Raw genomic sequence first — 26,567 nt, forward strand, 5'->3', positions numbered from 1 at the left:
AGTGGCACTCCACTATATAACCTTTATTCTCTTTGACTGTTTCTCTATACACTACGCTTTGATATCCATCAGAGAACCATTCCCCTGTCCACGCCACCAGTTTATTACCAATTCTCAACCACCCATTTATGTAATAACCTACAGTGCCGTATTCTGTCCAAGGCCGTTGCAAAATCCACTAATATCACTGTGAAGTAGCTGCCCTTATCAAATTCAACTGTCACTTTATTATAACGTGGTTAGGGGACTACTATGACAGCATTTCCCTTTAACAAAGCCATGTGTTATCCACAATGTTAATCACTGCCCAGTTTCTAATTCTGTCCTTACCTAGTTCTCTCAGATCACTGCTTCAGACGCATTATACCCAGTGGTGAGCTATAAGGGGCTCGCGTGAGCCCTTTGTTAAATTTTTCTCAAATTTGTGAGCCCCTTGTTCTTCTTGTTTAATAATCTTGTAGAACTAGAAAATACCACCGTGGAATGTACATGCTACTTTAAATTCAGATCGATTTTCTGATAACCATATAAAAAAATCATTTCATTGCATTTTGTTCTGATGGAGCTAGTGTAATGTTAGGAAACAAATCAGGTGTTACAATCAAACTTCTACAAAAAGTTTCCAACGTTGTGATTTGGCATTGCGCTCATCGTTTACACTTAGCATTAGACGATTCTATAAAAAACATTAAAGAAATAAATCATTTTGAAATATTTATTAATAAATTATATGCTTTTTATCATCAATCCACGAAAATTAAATACGATTGCAAAAGACCTTGGTATCGAAATTTTAAAGATCGGCCGTGTGTTTGGACCACGATGGGCAGCTTGCAGTTTACTAACGGCTCTTACTTTGTTGAGAAATTACCCAGCTTTATGCAAGCATTTTACATCGAACGATAAATATAAGGGCTTTTTAAACCGACTTCTCAATTTGGAATTTTTAAAAGATATAGCATTAATGATTGATTTCCTGCAGTAAATTATCATATCTGTCAGAAGCTCTACAAAGTCGCAACATAAGTATTATAAGGCTAAATTAGACTTTTTTTTTTTTTTTTGCTCGACGATGCGAGCTCTTTTTTAAAATTTACATAGCTCGCCACTGATTATACCTATCATTTGATTAATATCCTCTATTTCTATTCATTTTGAAATATATTTCCTTTCCATTTATTTTATCTGAATCATCATTTTCTATGGATGAACACGGTTAAATTGAAAACCAGAAATGCAGTCATCAAACAACATTGAACAGCTTGAATGTTACACCTCCGAAATGAAAGTTGCAATCACTCAGGGCCAGAGCAAAAGGTGGGCCTGGATCCGTTGAGGATGATACTAATGTTCTTAAAGACCGACGTCTATTACCAGACATTTCATCACCCGAAGCAATGTTATCCTCAGGCTATAAAAATGTCTCGCTGTCGCCAGCCGAAGTAAACGTACCCATAATCGTTTTAAATCTGGAATAAATTAAAATAAATTATTCAGTTAATAATATTTGCCCATTCTGTATGTGTTAAAAAAAAAAGGATCAAGAAGACATTTTCCAGGGTAAAGTAAATTTAAAATATACTATTCTTCTGGCAGTGGCACACAACTATTCCAAGAATACAGAATTAGTCTAATGTTACATAAGACAGAATTCCAAGAAAATCAACGAGATTAACTCAGTTATGAGGGTTACGCTAACCACCCAAGGTGGTAACTTGTAGGGGTCGAAACTCAGCGCTCAAGTATGTCCTTATTAGTATTAAAACATATACGCAGTTTTAAAAAGGTATTTCCATAGTAAAGTATTATAGAGATTAAAGAACGATCTCATGTATCCGGACCGATGTGGTTCTTTTAATTTGCACTGTACTGGCAGCGGGAGCCATCATTTCACGGAAAAGTTGAAGTTAACTAATGAAATAATATGCCACTCAGAAGGCAAAAAATAAGAGAGCCCGAATATATATATATATATATATATAATTTGAATAATTTTAATGAATATTTTGACGTTAAAAAACAGAATTTTAAGTTTTAATCGTAAAAATAACTAAACCTAAGGAAAATGTAAAACACGACCACCGTAAGAAGTATGAAAAAATATTAAATTGAGTACGAATCTACTTTACTACCAATGTCTCAGTAGTTCGAATTCTACTGTGGCATGAATTTGTGAAAGTTAGTTCTTAAATGATTGTCACCGTCCGATGTGACGCCATCTTACTGATGGAAGCTTTAAGTGACACAAGGATGTCAAAGATACAGACATCTTGTTTATTTAAAACTTTCTCACCGACTACAATAATGTTTTAATAGGTCACACACATACAAATATTGCCTCGTAATATACATCATTCTTTAAGATTAAAATCGGTTTATTAGAAATATTTAATGAAATATAAATCATTCGAAAGCCTAAAACTATTAAATAAGTTGAATTCGACTACCTACGCAATTCCAAACCCCTAGTTTGTATTTATATAAAGTTTGCTTAAAATGATTCTTATTCAATATTAAACCTTTATGCATAGTGCAAAATTAACACCAGAAAAGTAATTAATGTTATGGAGAGAATGCATTTAATTGGTCGACTGTACCTTCTCTGAAGATAGAAAGCTTCGGCATTCCAAGAGGTAAAAATCTCAATATGATTTTCGCCTTTAGTTAAGAGGTCTAGAAATATCTCTCGCATCAGTTGAGGATTTTTTTTTTTTTCTATTTCTAGGAAAAACTGAAAATCAAATATTTGTATTCAATCGGCTATTGTTTTTGTGCCAAATTCCATCCACGAAGGCTTGGCAAACCTTTAAAGGCTGAACATCATTACTACTAATGATTTCATTAATTTCATGATTATGCTTTCATATGGAACGAATGATTTTTTTTTTTTTTTTTTTTTTAATTTTCAAAAGTTGCTCCTAGGACATGAAACGGAGTATGAAAAGTTCAAGTCGCATAAATTTTAAATTGTTTATGATATATTCATCTAATTTAGTGTTAAAGATTAAATCAGCGCTCCTCTATGCTGCTCTTTTTTTTGGTTTGATCATACATACAGCCTGCGTTGCTGAAGCTAACCCTGACCGGCATATACCGCTGCTACTGCTGCGGTTATCGCGTACTAAACTGTGTAAATAGCTCCTTCTTCACTCGCAACTAAACCTAACTGTAGCCCCGCCTTGACAAGCGTTTCATCTGACAGTTCCTCTCAGCCTTGAACATATATCGGGGGCGTTCACCTTGACCAGTTGGAGATAGCTGCTATTGGTTGCCTTATATATGACGTTTCACATTACGCAGGTACAAAATAGCGAGTACGAGCGCACTCTCGCCTGTGACAAGTCACTTCAACCTTCTTGTGGATTTTCTAGAAGCTCTCGTTTCTTTGGGGTGATCGTGGTGGTGTGTGCGCGCGTTTTGGATACCTTATTTTTGTCGTCGCTTATGTGTGAATGAAAACAGTTTTAACCGTCAGCCAAGTTTAGTAGCATGGTCCCACTGAACAACGGTGTAGACGCCAACATAATATTTTCCATTGCTACAAATACGAACAACAGATCGAGCGCTGTCGTTGTCAGTCAACTTCCTACCAGCAGTACACCTGTGAAAATGCCGGCATTTGGCTCTCTGCGCGTGGATGCAACTTCGCGGACTCCTTACACAGATGCTACCCAGTGTAAAAAAGTGACCAACCACATCAAGCGTCCTATGAATGCATTTATGGTGTGGAGCCAGATCGAACGGAGAAAGATATGCGAGCAGCAACCCGAGATGCACAACGCTGAAATTAGCAAACGGCTTGGAAAACGATGGAAGCTGCTCACTGACGAAGAACGGCAGCCATTTATCGAAGAAGCCGAACGACTGAGAGTATTACACATGCAAGAGTATCCGGATTATAAATATAGACCGAGGAAAAAGGTAAAACCCACACCGAAAATTGAAAAGACAAAACTCATACCAGTAACAGGAAAGCATGGGGGAAAATCGACCAGCGGAAGGCCAAAACAGTTGCCACGAACATTACCAGTGAACGCGTCGACCGTTTCAGCCGTGAGTGGTTTAAGTAATTCAAGCTATGCTAACCCTAATAATCGTCTGAAGCTCAAATTGACGATTGATAAAAAGTTCAAGGACAGTATACGACAGAGCAAACATGTCCCCTTATCCGTGGGTCAGCTGACTCCCCCTGCCAAAGTGCCGTGTTCTCCGTCAGCAGATGAACCAGCTTCACCGGAAAGCGCAAATGTCAGCTTTTATGAGGACATGATACTTGATAAACCCAGTTCGTCGGCAGCTGTGTCTTGTGTCCCGCAGTCCTCGCGAGTGGAATCCCAACCTTCGTTAACTTCGTCCAGCAGTGGAGTCGAAACATTTTTGGATGCACTGACTGACGTGTTGCAGTTACCCCCGAACTGGACACAGGAGTTGAATATTAATTCAATGAGCGAGCTAGATAATACGGACTCTGTCAGTTCAAGTTCTGGCTCACATTTCGAATTCCCTGATTACACAACGCCTGAGGTATCCGACATCCTAGGTGGTGACTGGCTGGACACAACGTTTTCTTCTCTCATTAATTGTTAAAATGCCGCTCTACTTCAAACTGCCTTCTTTAAACTGTCTTTGAATATTAAGTAGGACGTTGACCAAATGGTGCATTTAGCAAAGTTTGCTTTCCCGCCAAATCAACTATTCCAGGAACCCGTGTAGCGTTCTCGTGGAACGGAAAACACGTGAACAATTGGCGCGCTCTGTAGTGGTGCTGCTATGTATGGTGCAGAGCTTTTTTGCAGACTTGTTTACTCGTCGCCGCCTGACAGACGTCAACGACCGTTTCCGGCTCGAATGAGTAGTATGTAACAACGTGTGGCTTATTCCAGTCTCCTTCCCATCTTCACAATGGCCAAGAAACAGTGTACCTCATCATCGGACTAACACTGAACTCTTACCTGCTTGTACAGTTTCTATAGGCTTTATATCATTTTTATGTGCACTTGTGCTGTGGTGGGTAGCATCTTCCTAGATATCCATATAAGTATGATTTTTGTTTATTTTAAATAGTACTTAGTGTTATGGCTAAGATCTAAATTATAATCTGGCCATTTTCTACCTCGCCAAACTTTAATAAATGTACGTTAACTTTTTTTTTTTTTTTGCTATATTATCTGAGATTATTTTTTACTTATGGATTAGGGTGCTACAGATAGTCAGTTAAGTAGTCTTAAATGTCATGTAAACTTGTACTATAAGCTGGCATCCTTGTTATACTTGTATCTTAATTAGAGTAAACTATTTTCTAAGATCAGGAGCTTCCTCTTTCCCCTTTCTCACGGGAAAAATAAAATTATTGTATAGCGCACAGTTTTTTTAGAGTGAATCATATGCATAATTTCTTGTGTGTGCGGGTCATAGTTGTATAAATTTAAAGCATTTCACTGGCTATTCTTCAGCAGTACCTTACCTGCGACAAATATGGTCATTTTGCACTTTCATTAATATAATTTTAATAAACACACGAGAAACCGAATTTTCTTTATCACTTCCCGCGTTTTTTTTTTTGTCAAGGCTGATTTAATTACTCAAAACATGTATATGCAATAAACAAAGTGCTTAAGGGAGGGGGACAAGTTTTCATTTGTCTCCCCTTCCCATCTAACTTGTGCCATCCTAAATGCCATTCTGTCATAAATCCAGTTTGTTTGCTTTTTGTAATCGCAAAACGAGTTGGCGAAATAAGGATTCTAATAATTAAAAGCGCATCGGTCTTATAAAGCAAATGAAAATACCATTTCGATGAAAATATTGTTTTGCCATGTCTAGCTTTTGTTTATATTTATATATTAAGTTACTAAGTTTTTAACCAAAACATCATGAGCTACTAAAACAACTTATGCTGGTCAGGGTAGTGTAGATTTTAATTGCTCTTATCGAAAACCCAAGCGACATTTTATTTTATTTTTTAATTTGATCAGAAAGCCTTTCCAGTATTAAGTTATAATTTTGCTTTAGATATACAAAAAAAATTAGCATTTTGAAATGCGGAATCGAAAATTGTAATAAGGTATTTTTATTTTTTTATAAGGCCTATTAACGAAATTTGTAGTCTGGAATTTAGCGTTCTGTGAAATGATTTTGCGTACAGGACTTAACAATTTTATTTAAACATTTTCCTTCTTATAAACATGCACAACATGGGGGATTATACGGTATACTTTATGGAAAGGAAAAATTCCGAATTATCGAAGGAAGCAAACCCCATGCTTATATTTATTTCGACTGTCTGGAATGTGTGTATGTATGTGTATTAGCTTCCAAACGGCTCTCATCTGCCATATACAATGTTTTAAAAATGACCATTTATATATCTTGGCCAGTATTACTATTGCTGCGGTTTTGTTGCAAAATCTTGGAAATTTTTGGGTTTATCTAGCTCTTAACAATTAGGATGATTGTTTACTGGGTTTAGCGACTTAAAAGAACAGTGTACTATATCTAAAGTTTTTTAAGGCTAAACTAGCGACACATACAAATCAGTGTTGACAACGCTAGTTTTCACTCTAAATTTAGCTAGGCCCAGTATTGTACAGACAGAGGGGGAGGAAGCTCGCTTCTGTATTGTGCTATGGTATAGTTAAATTTTTCTGTAAGTTTTATAAAATTTAGTTTGAGTAATTGTTGTAGGTTGCTTGTGCATTTTACATTTGTTAACAAGCCGAGAAAACAATTGTAAAGAGTAGTTTCAAATGATAGAATGCACAAAAATTTTGTTATAATTGCGGATAGAAATTTATGAAATTTTGGTTAGGAATAGTTTTGTATTATGTTTAGAAAGTTATTTGGGTAAGAGTATTATATAAATTTGTTAATGTATAGATGTTTTTTCTTTTCTTGATTTTATTTGTTGACTTCCTTAAAGGCTCCATGTCAAAAACATGCTAAAGTATTCTTTAATACATTAATACTGGTTAAAAACTATCCAGTAACTACATAACTGGCTTTAATTTGATTGTTGTGATCGTTCAAGTTTTTTAACCATGATAATTTTCAAAGCAATTATACTTAAATTTTTAAATTGTTTATTTTAACTTAAATTTATCGGCACTTCTACGTTTTGCGCCAGAAACTGTTGACAATCTTTTCCCACCACAGTAACTGATTGGTTATTTTTCGCCTTGTAGCTGTGGTAAGTGTCAGAGAGCCTATTCAGTATGAAGTGCTGTCCATGTTGTATAGTTTATGGTGTACAGTGATTTGTGTGTGTATGTATGAGAGAGTGTGTGTGATAACAGCCATGGAAAAAATTGTATATTTTTACACCTTGAAACTTGCTTCCTCCGAGGAAGCGTTGCACATATTTAGGGGCCATGTGAAACACTTGTATTTACATATTTGCACAACGGGGTGCATTTGTGTGTGCGAGAGGGTACACGCACTTAGTCTATTTTACCTCATATACATATTCGAAGAGTATTGCGAGTAGACATGTCAGAAAATTTGTGTACCCAAACACACTGCTTTGTGTCTGTGTACGTGCGTGTTTTCGTGAACGTAATCCTTGTTAGATAGCGTAACTTTATAAGGCTAATTCTGTTAGCTTTAAACAAACTTGTAAATTTTAGTAACCAGTTTCGATGTAACCAAAGATATGCCTTTCCTTCCCAATTCCTCTTCCTATATGAGCACCTCAAATGTTTAATTATTATTTTATTATTATTATTTGACTATGATTTGTTTTAATTTTTCTTTCTTATTTAACTGCATCCTTAAGGTAATTATCAAAGCACTTGGAACTTTTGCGTGGTGTGAGTGTGTACATAAATTGCTGGCTTGATTGTTATAAGAACAATTTTTTATATTTTACAGAAGTAAAGGTTAAAGTTCTGTGTGTAATATTATATTCCTATGTAGTTACTATCAAATGCATAGTATGAATATATATGCTAGTGATTGCAGCCTCAGTATTTATTCCGATTCACTTCATTATTATTCTACTGTTATGTGTTAGGCCTAACATACATATAGTCTCTGTTAGGCCTTATCAAATAACAATTTTGTAATTAGTAGCCAAGGGCCATACAACTATTCTATATTTATAACAGGGTGATGTCTACGTGTGAAGCAATACGTTTTTTGTACTCTTCATCCGACTGTACCGTCAGCCGGGTGTCTTGTAGCGCAGACTTGTATAATGATTGCCAATGTATAGTTGCGATATTAAAATTTACATAGAAAGAGTTACTTGTTTTTGTGGTTTATTTTATTAACATTTATGTAAATATAATTATTCATAGGGAAGATGCAATAATTACCTATCATGTATCCAAGAAAAAGTAGGCACCAATTATCACATAGTAGTACATTTCCTAAAAAGCTCTCCCAGTGTCTAAATAATGTGTCCAACATAGTAAATCTGCCATATTCTGTGAAAATTTCACTCTAATATTTGAAATTATATAACAACCCCCCCCCCTCCTCTTAACACCTCCATGTATTCTAATAAGCTCATCATGGGAGGTCCACCTACATTTTAAGCAATGACCATCAGCGCTAAAATACTTGTCATACTTAGCTTTAGTCATGAATGCATTCATGGACAAATGCATACAATTGACTTTAGCAACCCCTCACTAAACATACTCCCTAGTTCTCACACTAGTCAAGAACTGAAAAATTTAGTGTCAATTCTGTAAAATCCTTTAAGTAACTTAAATGCTCCTTACATATCCTATTCAACCAGTTTTTGTAACCCACAAATCTTCAGTCTGTTCTCATAAGAAACATTCCATAGACCTGCCACCATCTTGGTTGCTCACTTCTGGATTATTTCCACATCCTCAAAAACTCCATGTGACCAGATCAATGCAAGTAGTCCTGGTGGGATATCAAAGAGGGATAGTAACCTGCTTGTCTCTACAAATCCTTGTTCTTCAATAGTTCGTAAGTAATCCTATGAGCTATTTTGGTCAACCTTGCAAATGGCCTTTGATTTAGTTCACAGTGCATCAGTACTCTTAAATCCCTAATCTCCTTAATTTTCTGTGCTCAATTCATCAATTATACAGCTGGTAATTTTTCATCCCTTTGCCACATTAAACAGACAGTCGTATTACTGCATCAGTGTAACCTGCAAGATCTTACTCAACAAATTGTTTCATGAAAAAGCAAGTAAGGTGTTTTTATATTTGAATTTATATTATATAATTCTTATATAAAATAAATATTAAACCATCCTACTGGCCATGATATTTTTTTTTCCTGTAGAATGCGAATGCAAAGTGTATTATGGAAATAGCATGCTTATGAAGTTTGATATTTCATCCACCATGCCCAGTTGGATGGTTAAAGAATTATTATACTATAAATATCTTTTAGTTCTTTACACCTTATTATAGGCTGTAAACTAAACATCCAGTACATATGTTGTGTACTGGATGTTTAGTTTACAGCTGTGCTGGAAAGGTATAACCAGATATAATCTCACATGTAGTTGAAATTTATAATTTTCATGTAATCATCTCTGAATATCATCTGAGCATATTTAGAGATGGCTGCAAGTCAAACCATGGAATCTTGTTCCATGGTTTGACTTCTCACAAGATACTTTTGTACCATAGGCCCTCAATTTAATGAACTAATTGGGAAGGGATGTCCATTATTCATGAAAGTTTTTAAATTTAATGTATTTTAAATACATTAATAACAAATTTACAATGTACAGGATGTATTAAAATGTTATAATGCTTAAGTATGAATAAAATAATATTCATTGAGTAACTCATACATGGCACTAAAACACCTGTTAAAATAAAACAAATTTACGACAGGAACCAAACTTTATTTTAATTAAACATGTCAAGAACTATGCAATATAACTAATGGAGTGTTCCCCCCCTCCTCTTAAAGCTCACACAAAGCTGTTTTTAATATGAACATTAGTTTTTTTTATTATTAATCCATTTTATAGATGGGAAAAATACTTAAATTTTAAATTCTGTTAAATAAAAAAGCTACATATTCAGTATTAACTTAATTACAAGAATTACCATGTTCCTGAAAATGGCCAAGGTATTTTCAGTAACAGCATAATAATAATAATAAAAAAAAAAGGCAAGCTCAGTCTTTCAGCATTATAAAGCTGTGATAAAATGAGGCCCTTATTTTTAATGAGGTGATTTAGATATTTTCTGAAAGGCTCAACTTGTGCTTCACCACAGGTTATTTTATTAACAATGCCATGACTCATTGTCCCAGCCTTTTTAGCTTGCTCTATTCACAAAGTAAAGAAAAATCCTAAATTTTTAGGACATTTTTTATGATAAATTGAGGACCTACTGTATATAGTTTATACTATATTACTATTACATGATATCTCCAAGGAGTCCGAAGACTTGTCTCCAGCATACTCTATTTTGGAAAAATAGTTCTATTAAATATAGAAATCAGATGATATATATTTCTATTTATTTTATTATAAATGAAGTTCATGAGATTCTACTTCATTCAGATGATTGCTAGAAATTTTGCGTTCCTGTATTTAACTATGTGCTATGCAGAATGGGATGTGGGGTATTAATAGTTGCTAATGAGGTACAGATAGAGGCTTACTAGAACATGAAAAATGAGCTAGTCATTTGACATGCATTATGAATTTTTTTTCAAAAAAAAACCCGAAAATCTTTTTATTGAAGTTCTATATATGCTGTATATGTATATAATATATGTATATAATAATGAGCTATTTTATTGTAAAGCAAATTGTCACTTTACTGAATTTATTTATTTTTTCTTTATATTATATAAGCTCACTCACAACAGATTGGGAATATATAGCATAGCATGAAGGCGGAAGTTGTTTTCCACTTGGTTATGCTACAAATTATATTTGGTTTAATCCTTTACTTCAGGTGCAAACTTTGTTTGCTTACACTTGGATAATTTCAGGACTGAGGCAACTCGTGGCAAAGGTGGTATAGTTCGCCCACCGATTAGAGATCCTTCGACACTTCTGCGCATCTCAGAAAAAGGAGAGTCCTTTCCAATAATAGGGTAATCAATCCGTATTGAGAGAAGAGTTGTTTATTATTACCAGTCGGAAAATTAACTTCTCTTTTATGATTATTGTAGTTAACTATGTTGCTTGTATAACAGTTGGAAAATTTTACCTATAAAACACGTGATTTCACGTGTTGGCGACCAATTTGGACGTCCTTCATTTCTTTCTCCCCTTCAGCATGAATCGACTATTCTTGGAAAGACGCGAAGCAGGGACCTACAAACGGTGGGGGAACTATATGCCTTCACATCACTTGCCTTAGTATCCTATATATAATGCAAAGCACATTTCCTTGTGGACATGAATAATGCTATGCATTAAGGGAAGGTCACTACCCAGATAGGTTTCGACCTTTATTGAGGTCTCATCAGTGAAAGCCAGACCCAGAGATGGTGATACCAAGGTGAAAGTAATGCAGTCCTGAAATTACTTCGGGCACACACTTTGTTTCCTTACACTTGGATAAAGGATTAAACCAAATATATAATTCTTAGCATAACCAAGTGGAAAACATCCAAGTATCTAATCCAGAGAATTTTAATAAGGTGCGACACTTTTTGGCAATTTGTATATGGAAATATGACTTTTTGAGGTATACCACACACAAGCTCCAAACCTATATCTTAATAGTGCTAAGTGTAGGTAGAGGGGATTATACAGGGAATAGTAATTGTCTTGATTGGAAACTTTGTATGGTGACTTATTGATTGTTCCACATTAAATTCCTGTGTTGACTAGCCATTATTTGCAAAGTTTTCTGAATTTGTGCTGGAGATAGAAATTGGGAGAGTGGCTACACAGCCTGGTTGCTGAGAATTAAGGGCCCCAGACTTTGGAATGCATCTCCAAAAAAGCTCAGTGAAAGCCCACTATCCTGTTTCTGGATTATTTAAAAAAAGATAAATCTCTTAGCCTACCCATATTACCAATGTAATGTAGGCTAATGGCATGAGTCATAAAAATGTCACTTATAAACTCTCAGGCCTATTTGATTAGTTGATTGTTATATAGAAAATACTTGACATTGCATGGTCTTCAGGTTGTCTCGCAAGCAGTAGCTCCACTTGCCAGGCCTTTTTATTTCAGAATTCCAATAATTTGCAGTCCCTTTAGTTTGGTTCTCATTATTAAACCCTAAATCAAGTGTCTAATTTAGTAATTAATAACTGGATCTTACTCCTTTAGACTAACCATAAACCAATATCCTTCACTTAAGTTTCTCACTGGCTCATTGTTCATCCTGATTGTGCTGAATTCTGCTGTATTCTCTCAGGCCTATTTGCAGAATGAAAAAACACTTATTGAAGAAATAACCTCTATAAGAGCAGCTAATTCACTTTAGTTAAAACCTTTTTATGTTAGAACTGTTCCTCACGTCAGTAGTGAGAAATCTTTCTAAGGACACATGTTAGGTCATCCAGCACTATGGAGATGTACTGCAATGCAATACATTTCCATAGTTTGTTAATACTGCAATACATGTTGCAGTATTAACGAACTACTGTAACAATGAACTCGTACATTATAGTGCCATAAATGCATTGTAGCATTTATTACATTTATTAGATATAGATATTTCTGTAACTCATATAGTACAGTATTTGGCGAATACTGAAATGTGGTAGATGCCATTGTAGCACAGTTGTAGGATCAGAGGATCTTGTTGCTACCTTGTACAATGATTTTAAGCCATGTACTTAAACAGGAGTTAAAGATTAAAGATGGATTTAAATCCTGTCTAAGAACACATCTTTTCAACTGAAGATGAGTTGGCCTCTTTCATATAGAAGTGATTTCTTTTTTTTCCATCAAAAGTCAGAATTGAGAGAAAGCAGACCATTAGGCCTTACACATCAGGCAGATGGGATTAATGTGATGTTACTAGTTTCTAGGAACTTAGCAGTGATGACCTGTTAATACTATCAGATCTCCATGAAGTTGCACGTTTATTTCAGGATTGAACTGTTATTATTATATTATTATTTATCTTCCTCCTGGAAACCGCGACCGCATCGAGGATAAGGTGATTAGCCTTATGCTTCCTGGTGTGTCCTATGTCCGTAGATGTGTGTGTTCATGGGGCCGGTTTGCCTGTTCTTGGGGAAAAAACCCGAATTTCCAGATGAAAAAACCTTCTGTCTTCGTATGAGACCGCTAATTCACCTTTTGTCGAAAGAGACCAGATAAGGGTTCCTCACGTCACTGAATCGAACCCAGGTCTTTACGACCAAAGGGCTTCGTCTATGCTGACTGAACCACAGAGGCTCAATCCATATACTAAGTAACAATTTCTGTTGCCAAATGTAATACGCATGGTATGAAATTTATTGCAATAGGTATACTCATACTTTTTTTTTTAACATCTTCCTCACATGAAAAGTTATGTGTGTGTGTGTGTATATATATATGGTACTGACATATATATATATATGTGTCAGTATCATGGGCAGGCTAAGGAATTTTTTTATTACTTATTCTTTTTTATTTTATTCATTTTTTACTTGGTCCAGAAACCCTGCTCTAGAGACCAAATGTGAAAGCCTAAAGTGGCTTTTTTAAGCCACTTTAAGCTTCCACTAAGTGGGGCAGTGGTCTCACACCAGTGATGAAATTCATCTTCCACCTAAAGGCAAACACAAACCTGCCAACCAGCATTCCCCTTTTGTGAACTCTTCTTTTCATCCTGTTACTGGGTTTGTTAACTGGCATTCTTTCTGTCTTGAAGTTACTATTCTGCAGTTCTGATATTAATTTGATTAATTGTTTATGGGAATGATATTGCAATTCAGAATCTAAGTTGTAGTCGAGGTGTATGACATACAATAAAAATCTTGCCATCATTTTGATAGTCATCTTTTGCTATCTTTATTATATTATTTCGTAATATGTATTGTGAAATTTGCCTACTGTAATTTCTTCTAATCTATTCCTCTTTGCTTCTTCACCAACACAGCATTTCAGTCAAATGTTAGTGCAATTACACCATCCTGCTTATTTGAGACCTGAAGCAGTTTTTTCCATGTTTAGAGGAGGGTTTCTGGATTATCATGGCTCAACCATAATATAATATTAATGTGCTATAAGTTAAAGCATTTCATGGTTGGGCTTATTATATTATTATTTTTTCTTTTTTTAATTTGAAAGACCTGGATTCCCACAGGTGGCATAAAAGGAACAGGAAAAAACAAACAAGAAACTTTTCAGCTAAAGGTAAATTAACAGTTCTCGAGCTAGCAAGTTTTTTCCCTGTTTTTTATTTTGCTCAAGTAATTTCCTAATTCTTTAGGTGCTTCTGTCTCTCCTTAGCATTACTATCATATCATCTAAAATATCCATTAGTTATTATTAAATATTAAAAATTCTTTGAGTTCCCTTAGCAAATGTGCTCTCTCTCTCTCTCTGTGTGTGTGTTAGAAGGCGGGTAAATAATACGTTTTCATGCAAAGCCACTTTCTAAAATGTTTTACTTGCATCTTGATATCTGTATAAGTTTTAGCTTTAACTTTTTTTTGTGTGTGTGTTGTACCATCATCACCGATCAGGACTTCTGACCTAATATCCAGTGCTCACCTTCTCGTGGTGAACCCTGTTAGGTATCTACCCGGTTAGATATTGAACGAACGAGGATGGGCTTGCAATTTGGGATTTAGCCGACCAAACTGTATTTTTATTGGCTTAAACCACAATATAAAACGATAATACAACATGACAGAATCTCATGCCAGCTGGGGCGTCGCCCTTAAACATTTTTACCATTGTAAATGCCTACTGTTATTTTTTAGGCGAAGCTATTTGAAAATTACAAAGATGCGACTATAACACATTATTTGCACAATAAGAACAATATTAAATCTTGACCATCTCATTAAAGAAAGCGCTGAAAATTTTCTTTTCTGATTATGCACGAATTTTGAACTTTCAGAAGCAAGGATTTAATATAACTTAAACAATTGTATTTGGGACATATTTGATTCAGAACTATTTTACCCATGTAAATAAAAGTACATGTTCAGAATTAACTTCTCTGCATGAAACATCCGGAAATACTCATTGTTTTTGTATTATGACTTTTGTGCGGACTATTTAACGGAAGACCAAAGCAAATCCTGTTAACTCACTGAGCCTTTTTGAGTAAGAAATAAAAGACCGAGAATGGCATCAAAATTGATTGTTGTCCAAGACGTTTCTGCCTCAGTATTGAAGTCGTTTTCAGGAGTATGTATCCAAAGGATATTTAGAGTTGAATATTATCCTGAAAAGACGTTAGTAAATAAATTAATAATAGAGTTGTAAATTACTTGAATCATGCTTTTAGCAGTCGAGGTTCTGAACACATACTAGTGAGGTCGATAATTGCACTTTAACACCAGCACTATAAACAGAACGAAATCCACTACTAGTTAAATATGTTGTGATATGAGGCGATTCACTGGCACGAGATCTTGAATTAATAATTGTATATATATATCTTATGGATAATTTATGGATGAAAACGAAACTTGACAAGTAAATACCTTAGTAGAGGCAGAGATCATTGCGTTCAGATGCTGAAAGTGGTTCCCCTATCCAGGAGAAACTTGAAGATATATGACCATACATAATTATAAGATGTATAATTATTAAGTTGGGGCCTTCTGCGAGGGGATCATTACGTAGAATTTAGCTTTTATTTAGTAATGAAATATCTGTGTTGAATGTCATACTAAATAAGCCCTGATAGATCCACGAAATGTGATGACTGCATTGCATTGAAACAAGCAAGTATTTGCGCGATATAATGGGTAATGAATAGCGTGGGGGGGGGGGGTAACGACCCAACCTCGTAGTGAGTTATGAAACCCAAAAATGGTAGGCCGAGGCCCTACTTGGGACTGTAGTGCAGAAGAAGAAGATGATAAGAGAATGGATAATGAATATTCAGATCGATCTTAGAAAAACTAACCACGTAATTAATTCTTGAGGTCGTGAATATATATATATATTAGGGTTACCAAGTAATTTTATACACTTGGTTATTTTACTAATATACATTATTAGTAAAACCCTAATATACATTATTCCCAAGGTAAAAAACTATTTACATATATATATGAAGTTCTTCCAGCGAAAGAGGGAGCCTCGTAGAACGGTCAGTATCGATGCTACCCTTAATTTATAAAGGTTCTCGTCTTAGTCGGATTTGCATCATGGTCTTTGCAACTTAAGGGTAACATCGATACTTACAGTTCTACGAGGCTCCCTCTTTCGCTGAAGAACTTCATATATATATGTAAATAAGTTTTTTACCTTGGGAATAATGTATATTAGGGTTTTACTAATAATGTATATTAGTAAAATAACCAAGTGTATAAAATTACTTGGTAACCCTAATCAGGGTTATTCATCTTCAAATGGAAGATGAATAACGCTGATTCATCTTCCATTTGAAGATGAATCAGCCATTCTCTCATACATTTCTCATTCATTCCCCCACTCTGTAATAAACCCATTGGAACACGTACAGCCACCTCCCAACACCCTTCACAGTATACCTTGAAACCCACAGAACAAGTTTCTTTTCCTCCTCCTTCATCGCTGCTACTGGTGTACTGTGGAAGAGTCTTCCCCCTGATGTATTTCCCAAGGAATACAATATATACAGGCTTTCAGATCGAATGTTAACGTTCCTCCTTTCCCATCCCACTATCCATATACGATACTAAAGTACTATAGGTTGACCAGCCAACATGGGCCCAACATTAAAAAAAAACGAAAGCAGAAGGATTTTTCGTCCCTTTAATAGACCAACCAGCAAGAATAACATATGTAGTTAACAAACATAATACACTGACCTCAGCGTTAGTTGTTTCAGCTTTACTTATAATATAATCTAACTCAGTGGTGAAATGACTGTACCGCATTGGGAAAGATGCGAGAGAGGTTATATATGATCCAATGCAAATTTTGTAGATTTCCAATGATCATGTGAGTAACGGAAGCTGGTTGTGTGGAGCCTCAAGTGCTAAAATGTATCAGTAATACTCTATATTACTGGCTCCACACAACCAACTTCCGTTGCACACATGACTATCGGAAATTTATGAAATTTTCATTGGATCATAGATCATATAACCTCTGTCGTGTGTCTTTCCCAATGCGGTACAGTCATAAGAGTGAGCAAAAAAATTGGGATGAGAACCGATGCATCTTACAGATGTTGGACGTTACTAGTTGGAATACGATAATACCTTATATGACAAAAAAGCGGTCATGTAGGAGAAAGCAAAAAAAAAAATATCACCAGCAGTGGACTTGAAAGACTTTTAATAAACATTTAATAATTGTATTTAAATAAACATTTAATAATTGTATTTAAATAAACATTTAATAATTGCATCATCACTATTGCATACGCCAGCCTGATTGGCCGAGTGGTTATCATATCCATCTCTATCCAAGAGGCTGTGGGGTCGAATCTCGCCATGGGCATGGATGTTTGGGATTGTCCTACTGACCCTGTGTGGAAAGGGAATCTGCGATCCCTACTACTTACTAAAACCCTATGAGGTACGGAAGTGACATTTGGCGTCCTGTGACGTCATATGAATAGCTAATACAAGCAGAGCGACGTTATGAGGAATTTTCAATTGATTGGATTTTTTACTCCGTACAATTGACAAACGAGACCGAGAACACGCAATTGATAGACATGTCTGCTTGCCTCATGGCTTTAATTGTCTTCCTAATTTCTAAGAAATTCCAACTAATGCAGTGACTTTGGAATGAAGTAGCTACAAATTTAAGGAAATGTTTGTTTAGCCTTGTTATTGAGAAACACATAAGTTTGATGGATGGCAAAAGAAACGGCACAGTGCTGCTGACTTCCAAATACAGCACCAGCGCCACTTACAGAACTTTAGAAACCTTTGTAGACATTGTTTCATAAAAGAAATTAATTCATCAAATGGTATTGGCAAAAGAACTAAAATACAGACTAGTGATTAAATCTCCAATGACTCCGATTGTAAGATTCATGGATAATCTTGTGAAATAATTAGGAAGCATTTAAGAATTTTGAATTAACGCATCATTCCGAATTCTCAAAAAACAAGCTCAAGTTGAGGAAATCACACACACGTTTTGAATACCTTGAAACATAAGCGCTGGATAGATAGAATGACTAAAAATGAATTAACTGTTTGAGGGAGAAATTTTGACCAGCGAACGTAATGACGAAAAAAAAAAAAAAACTGGGTTTAATGTGGTCATTAATATAGAAAGATAAATCAATTAGTTTCAGCAAGATTATTTTTAATCTTTGTATATTAACAACCAAATAAAACCCAGTTTTTCAAAAGAGGTAACTGATGAATGGGATATTTTCTTGGTAGAACTAAATGAATTGTTCCTTTGTTGTCTACCTTAAACCGTCCACAGAATTTCTAGTACAGATAAAAAATAAAATAATAAATAAATAAAAACCCAACATGTGTAGGAAAGAAACAATACTGAACCTTAGATATTTCCATAATACGTTCATTCTAAACACCAACACAAAATAATTTTACAGACGGAGATATCGAAAGAGAAACATCGCGAAAGATATGCTTGAGGCAGAATTGCCATTTCTCTCTCAAAAGATACTTGTATTAAAAGTAGTTACAATTGATTAGTTCAAAGATTTGTTTGAAATTAAGCAATGCAAAACACAAACCGTCTTATAAAGTCCCACGTCATGTAAAAGACACAAAAGCGAAAATGCTGAACGAGAAAAACGTGTCCTTTAACAAATCGGCTGTCATGTTTCTACATGCATTGTAAACACCTTCAGCAGAGGCAGAAGATAGGCGTGCGTATGGTCTAGTGCTCATTCAGCGGCGTCAATAAGTATTTGGATCCATGACAAAATACTATTATGTATGTCCTCCTTCACAGGACGAAACACGGAGCATGTACTGCTATTGCGAATACGAATGCATCACGTTGGTTTGGTCCTCTGCAGCCAGCTCAACCGAATGAGATCACTAAATGGACGTGATGTCCATTTAGTCACATAGTTATGAAAATAAGGATATTCATCAATTTCAGTCGGCGAATGAAGTGACAAAATATATGACCGTTCCATAATAAACCGAAAATGCCAGTGCTAGCAACAAAATAAATCCCAACAGAAACTGGAAAATTTTATGTGAACCAAGCAGGGAATGAAAAAAAAGTTGTTTCAAGGTAACGATTTGGAGGGGGGGGGATGGAATGGAGAGGACATTATTTAAATTAAATAATGTCCTCTCAATATTCAGCAAGATAAACACACTAAAATAAAAACAAGCACTTTGCCGTTAAAAACACGTGGCTGGCTTGAAACCCCAACTTTTTGAGAGCCAATTAAGTGCTCAAATACACTATCTGATCGAAAGCATCGGGACACCCCTCTATAATTTGTAAACTGACGTCTAGATGTCATTACGATTACCGGTATAAAAGGAGGCACGGATCTGTGTGTTGTTCAGTGATAAGAATTACGAGCAGAATGGATAAGTCAAGGGATCTCAGTGACTTCGAACGTGGACTAGTTATTGGTTGCCACATCAGTAAGAAATCTGTCAGAGACATTTCAACTCAAGTTACCCAAGTCAGCAGTTGGTGACGTGATTGAGAAGTGGAAACGTGAAGGCATAACCACAACAAAACCACGGTCGGGTAGGCCACGTTTAATGACAGACAGGGACCTTCGAGCGTTGAAGAAGGTAGTTCGTGGAAATCACCAGACATCGAGTGAAACAATCACCTGGAAGTTCCACAGTGCTACTAACTGTCCAGCTAGCACCATGACTGTGCATCGAGAGTTAAGAGGAATGGGGTTCCATGGTCGAGCAGCAGCCCATAAACCAAATATTTCTCCTGTAAAATTCTACGCGCCGCCTGCAGTGGTGCAAAGAGCGACGCCACTGGACAGTGGACAACTAGAAACATGTAATTTGGAGTGATGAATCACGCTTTACCATGTGGCAGTCCGATGGGAGGGTCTGGGTGTGGCGAATGCCTGGAGAACAATTCCTGCAAGCGTGTGTGGTACCAACAGTGAAATTTGGAGGAGGTGGCGTTACAGTGTGGGGGTGTTTTTCATGGAATGGACTTAGCCCTCGCGTAACACCACACGGAAATCTAAATGCGGAAGGGTACAAGGACATTTTGACCCGTTGCGTACTGTCTACGGTAGAAGATCAATTTGGTGATGACCGTTGTCTGTATCACCATGACAATGCTATATAGCATTCCTGCCATAAAGCAAGGTCTGTGAGGGAATGGTTCGTGGACAATACCGTTCTAGAAATGGACTGGCCAGCCTAGAGCCCTGACTTGAATCCCATAGAACATCTTTGGAATGAATTAGAACGCCGACTTCACCCCAACGACCCACATCACGAACTGCTCTACAGCTCTTCAGGAAGAATGGGCTGGCATTCCTCCAGAGACGTTTCGACACCTGGTACAAAGTCTCTCCGGCAGAGTTAGAACTGTTATAGAAGCAAAGGGTGGACCCACCCCGTATTAATGTCCACTACTGGAAAGTGTGTCACAGGGAAAGTCTGATTACAGTTTCGAATAGGTGTCCGTATACTTTTGATCAGATAATGTAGTTCCTGTTAACCAAAATATCCCACCTTCTTATTAATTGATTACTCTTATGCTAGAGTAATCAACTGATATTGTGATAAGATGAACTCTGGTTTGGAAAATGAATAATGTAATTATGTACCAGTTAACTTTCGTTAGTCCGCATTACAATTATTGGCAAAGCGCTACCTGTACAATAAAAATAAAATAAAATAAAGCAGTAGAATGTAACTACCACAAGAAAAAAAAATTACTTCTGATATTATTTCTACTAAAACAGTGAAAAGAATGGCGCATTCCCTCCGTCCATTTCACTTGAAGCGAGAAAAGAGATTGCTTGGCTATGTTTGGTCTCTAAAGCAAGGTTTCGAGATTATTTAACTCTTAGCTCGCCCACGGGACCGATCTGCTACAGGTTTTTATAACCTTCTATGGTAAGAGTGTCATAAAAATAACCTTACCATTGCTCCGGCGTTGGTAATAATTGTACAAGGTAATAAAATACGTCCTTAACTGTGGTGTAGATTAACTTAACTCGTTAAAAAAAAGTTTCAAAACAGCAAAAATTTGGTACTCCACTCTCTTGAGTTATGTGCAGAACACTTGCTGTTTGATTTAATAGGTTCCAGTTAATAGATCCTATAAGAACAAAAGGTGACAAACTGATATTAAAAAAATGGGGGAAAAAAAAAACGCAAGATCCACAAAATTTTTAATTATCCAGTGGAGTTCGCTGAAAAAAAAAAAAAAAAAAGATAGTTTACCAGGCTAATTTATCAGATTACATAAACATTAGACATACTAATCCTAATTGGATTTGACAGTAAAAGATAAAACGCTAATGCAATACTCACCTTTAGAAAATAACTAGACGGAAGTTTGGGTTGATTTGAATGAAATATGCCAGAAGTGACTAAGACTAAGAAATCAGCATATTATGTTCTGTGAGTTCTAATCGTCTTAGGCAGGATTCAAATCCAGGTCTTTTCAACCAAAGGGTTGTCATCCTCGCGTTTTCCCTAAAAGTCTTGGTTTGTGTGCAGCAAGAAAACTTGACATTTCAGAAATCATTATAAACACTTTGCTATTTTGTAAAAAAATAATAAATAAAAGCTAAATTTTACTGGCAATATTTGCTCATTCATTTTAGAATAGAGATACCAAAAATATTTTGTGGTGTTACAATGATGCTGAAAAACGCTTCTAATGGTACTTCAGATAAAGCAAATAAAATAGCATACTTGATGGTATATTCCAACTGAGGAAAAGTAGATAGAAGTGAATTATACATTCGCCATGTACTGAGAATAGATAAAGGAAAAATCCCAAGGGTATCTTTGACAGATCACAGAAAGAAAAACTCTTCTATCCGTCCACAAGATTTGGAGAACGAGAGAGAAGTATAATTGAAGAGAGAAGGGATAATTGGAGGAGGTGGATCTTGGTCTTCTGTGCACACAGGGCAAGAAGAGGACAAAGTAAGTAGGTAGCAAATTTCTTATTTTGTCCAGAAAATTTACTATCAGAATGATAAACACAATATTTAGTTCCAAAAATTTACGATTATGGATAGAAAAATGTACAGTAAATTTTTACATAATTTTAGGATATAATACAGAATCATCACTTAGTTTCATTAATGAACAGTCTGATCTGCTGAAGTCCAATCTAATTTCACAATATGTATGTGATCGGGAAAGGTCACTTAATAACAATGTATGAAGTCTATCATGTTCCTGGAACGGTTTCTCGAATTGTTTCTTCTCGTGACATCGTACTTTTTTCTGCTGGAAGTAATAGCTACCAAATGGATAAAGGTGCGCCTGAAGAAATTTAGCTGTTGGCAAGAATGTGAAAGCAGGCTGTGACTGTCTCTCAGCTAATATCAATCTGAAAAAAAAAAAAAAAAAAAAACTCTCTATGGCACACCATCCGAACCTGCATCTTGCATGCAGTGCTTCCACCTGGCAAAGCCATTAATTTGCTACTATTTTCGTAACCTGTTCTTACTAGGAAAGAACCGGAATTGGAATTCATCTGACTAGAAGATTTTTTTGCTCAAAATGTCTGGGGTATGCGTACTTCTCTTTCCAGTGTATTGCTTCTTGGTTTTAGTTGAGAGTAGTGCTTGTTGAGATCATTTTCTGCTATATCCTAAGTAGTATGGTAAACATTAGTGACAAGATCAAGATACGATAAGGAATCGTGAGGTGTTGAGATGATGACGTCACGAGTTTGGAATTTTCCTGGGGGATATCTGTCAGTGACGTCAGTTCTTGTGTTTTGGTTCGCATATGGAATTATGGGTGATGGTAGAGATAAGGATTCATGTCGTGATTGGCGTTGCACTTCTGACCAGATCAAGATCCAGATAAGATAAGGAATCGTGTCGTGGGTGTGTGTTGTTATCAGATGTAAATAAGGGACGTCATTTGTTGTTGTAAATAAGTGATGTTATTGTTTTGAATGGAAAGGAAGATATATTAGTGGATAAGGATTCGTGTCGTGATTGGTGGGACACAACAAAATAGGGGTAAGGTGAATGGGGAAGTGACGTCACTGTCATGGATGTGTGTTGTTATGAGTTGTAGATAAGTAAATGGTTTGCGTATGACATTATGGGTGACGGTTAGTGATAAGATAGAGTTTGGAATGTTTTGAATTTCGCTGGGGGAAGCCCTTCTGTCAGTTCGCGTATAAACAGAATTGCATTGAGGTATAATGTTATGAATTTGTATGTCAAGCCAGCACAACAAATAAATAGTTATTTCTTATTATTTTAAACGAATATTGGCTCTGTAGTATACTTCGTAATTAATTAATTTAATTTTCATGTTACCAAGTTCTAATCATTTAAAACTTTAGATTATAGGATATGTTTAGGTAAGCATGCAATGTGTCTTTTCATGACTCATTTCCTCCTTTTTGATGTTTTGCACGGTCTTTCTGTATTATGACACTTTCTATTAGAGATTAGCAGTTCGGGGGTTTTCGAACATGTGAACGAAATGTTTACAGATATCTCAAACAATCTCAATAGCTGGCATGAGACAATTTTCTAAAATAATTAATTACAGGATATCAGTTTCCCAACTTTTTTTTTCATTCCCCTAATGGAATATTATGTGTTACGTTTTGAAAAAAAAAAAGTTTCGAATGCCTGTCACATGTTTTTAAACTTTTATCTGTCTTTTTTGTAAAGAGTTTGGGAAATGTGATGGGTTTAACTATCTACTGTCTCTCTGTAAATGTTCTTTTCTGACTATTAATTTTACCTTTGATTCCTTGTGCTTTTAATCGATTTCTCTAACTGAAATTTATTTTATTTATTTATTTTTCTTTACCATTAACAAGTTAAGTAACGGATATTGAGCCAAACAAGGTTTTGACTCTCTGTTAGCGTTTTCTTTTAGAATCCAAAGACACAATTACATTATTAGCTATCACATGTCTTTTTTTTTTAAGAGTTGGGGAAATGTGATGGGTTTAACTATCAACTGTCTCTTTGTAAAATAACCAAATTCTAACAGTCGTACTTTAAGTACGACTGTTTTTTCTAGTCTGGTGGAGGTATCTAAAGATGTAGTAACAAATTGTCACTTTTCTGATGAAATCTTCTCCATTAAAATTCTAGCTATTAATTTAATACCCGATTCCTTTTGCTTGCAAAAGTTGACACAGTTTCTTGAAATATTTGAGGGTTTGCATGAACAAATAAGACTTAATTCACTGAGTGGATTTTCAAAAAAAGAAGTCTCTGGTTAGTTTGTGGCAAGAGATTTCACAAGAAAAAAAAATATATGTATATGTATGGTCTTACTTAAATTTGCATAACATATCGACACCCATTTGTTCATTTAAATTTACACATTTTATTTGAGTGAAATATTATTTACAAAATGTATCTACTGAATCTAACAGAAAATAAAGTGAAAAATACAATCTATTTTTTGGTCCTTAATCTGCTTATTGTTAATTTTGCTCTGTTGTTCAAAGGTTCTTCCCATGGTTGAGAAATTGCCATAATGTGGTTTTCAACAATGTGACTCTCATCCGAAAGTTTCTTCATTTGTGATCGTTGGGAATTTATTTAATGTTTTTGATTTTTCTCTTCCTTTGGTGATCAATATTTGATATTTGCATGTTGATTCTATCATCCAATTTCTTAGTTTGTCCAGAGATAGTGAACCAATTTCACACTTCAGCTGATGATTATATTTTATTAACCAAGAATTCTGTTTTTTAACTCTTTCAGGTAATTCATTCCAGCTACAAGGATTTTGATCAATGCATATCTTAAAATAATTCCATCAGAAATATAAATTTCTTTAGGAAATAAATTTCAAGTCTTATTTAAATGAAATTGACAATCAATTATACCAATGATAACTGAAAATTCGTATTTTCTAACTGCTCGATTTTTCATATGCGTTTTCCTTCATTCTTCTTACATTACTTCATATGGCACCACAAATAAATAGTTAATTATTATTTCATTAATTATTAGCTCTGATCTTATATTTTATGTTAACTTTCTGTTACAAAATTCTAAACAATTAGAACTTTTCACAAAGAAACTTTCAAAGAATTTTGTGGCTAAAATGTCCATTATTTTTACATTACTGGACACAAAACACCACAACACAATACAGCAGCTGCAGTGGATGAACGATTACTATAAGTTCAAAGTCACTCAACTTGATTTTTTTTCCTTATAGTACTGTTTACCTTATCCAACCCTATCCTGACTTCCTTCAAAAATGAGCATTTCGCGCAGATGACTCAACCACATGTTTTCGCATGCTGCTGGATATACTGTTGAGGTGTTTTTATCTTACTTTGTGTGAGGTAGGGTAAAATTTATATTGGTGTTATCTGGAGAGTACAAATCTTTTTTCATACCAAACTTTAAGAGTTTAAGTCACATTTTGGGGTTAAATTATCTGCTCTCTTTCTGTAAAACTCTAACTCTCTTTCTGTAAAATTCTAACAGTTCAGATTTTCGATTATGTGAACAAAATGTTTCCAGATAACTCAAGCAATGTCAATAGGTAGCATTGGACAATTTCTAAAATAATCAATTACATGGATATCAGTGTTCACCACTTTTTTCCCCATCCTGGCAATAATTTCACAGTAGTGATTTTTTACAATAATTAAGCAGAATTGCATTAAGGTATAAAGTTATGGATTTAAAAATCAAATTCTAATCAGAATAACTGAGTAAAAAATTCACTGTGGAAAAACACAACAACAAAAGCACACATCTTTATTCATTTAAGTTTACAAATGCATATTTTATTTTGATGAAATACTATTTAGAACTATATTCAAAGAGAAAAATTCGAAACATGTAAATACCTATAAATATTTCACAATATTTAGTTTACACTCTTAATGTTTTCCAAAAAGTTCAATAAAGAAAATTTTTGTTACTCACTGTTTCTTGGTTACATTACATCAAAATAGCTGGTCATGCAAAAGAGTTTTTAGATCAGATACCATAGTTAGCACTGCTCCATACATTTGATATTGTGTCAGTCTGGAAATGGCACCATGCCTCATTAAGCTTTCTGTGTATTCTTTTGTCACCAGATATACACAAGCAGTTTTTGTAAAATGTTCGTAAATATCCCAAAATAAAGAATCTTTATCGAATTGAATAAAATCTTGAAGGTCTAATTTTACCATTGATGAATTTAGATGATTAGAAATAATTTTCCCCATGATACAAATTACTAGTAATTCAATTTCCAAAAATAATAAATGATTATCAATGTCGTACATTTTTGGTGAAAATTTCTCAGCTTCTTCACAACTAATAGAGAAAACTTTACATCCACCAGCTCCTGTACCATCGAGCATTAATTCCCCATCTTGGCATTTCAGAATATAACAGTCACCGAGATCCATT

At 35.1% G+C, this 26,567-nt stretch overlaps 1 protein-coding gene across 1 annotated transcript; it reads left to right on the forward strand.

The window, feature by feature from the left end:
- Nucleotides 1-3,351: 3,351 nt before the first annotated feature.
- On the forward strand, nucleotides 3,352-8,237 carry LOC150101105 (transcription factor Sox-11-B-like). Its single transcript, XM_090401740.1, has one exon. The coding sequence runs from the start codon at nucleotides 3,490-3,492 to the stop codon at nucleotides 4,585-4,587; it is 1,098 nt and encodes a 365-aa protein (XP_090257866.1). The 5' UTR covers nucleotides 3,352-3,489; the 3' UTR covers nucleotides 4,588-8,237.
- The last annotated feature ends 18,330 nt before the right edge of the window (nucleotides 8,238-26,567 follow it).

This window comes from Typopeltis vanoorti, chromosome 12, assembly GCF_054136105.1.
Source record: "Typopeltis vanoorti isolate ZY-2024b chromosome 12, IOZ_Tvanoo_1.0, whole genome shotgun sequence".
NCBI lineage: Eukaryota > Metazoa > Arthropoda > Arachnida > Uropygi > Thelyphonidae > Typopeltis > Typopeltis vanoorti.

What these genes read in the sequence shown, in the direction of transcription:
- LOC150101105 (XM_090401740.1), top strand. Translation starts at nt 3,490, where the DNA reads ATGGTCCCACTGAACAACGGTGTAGACGCCAACATAATATTTTCCATT.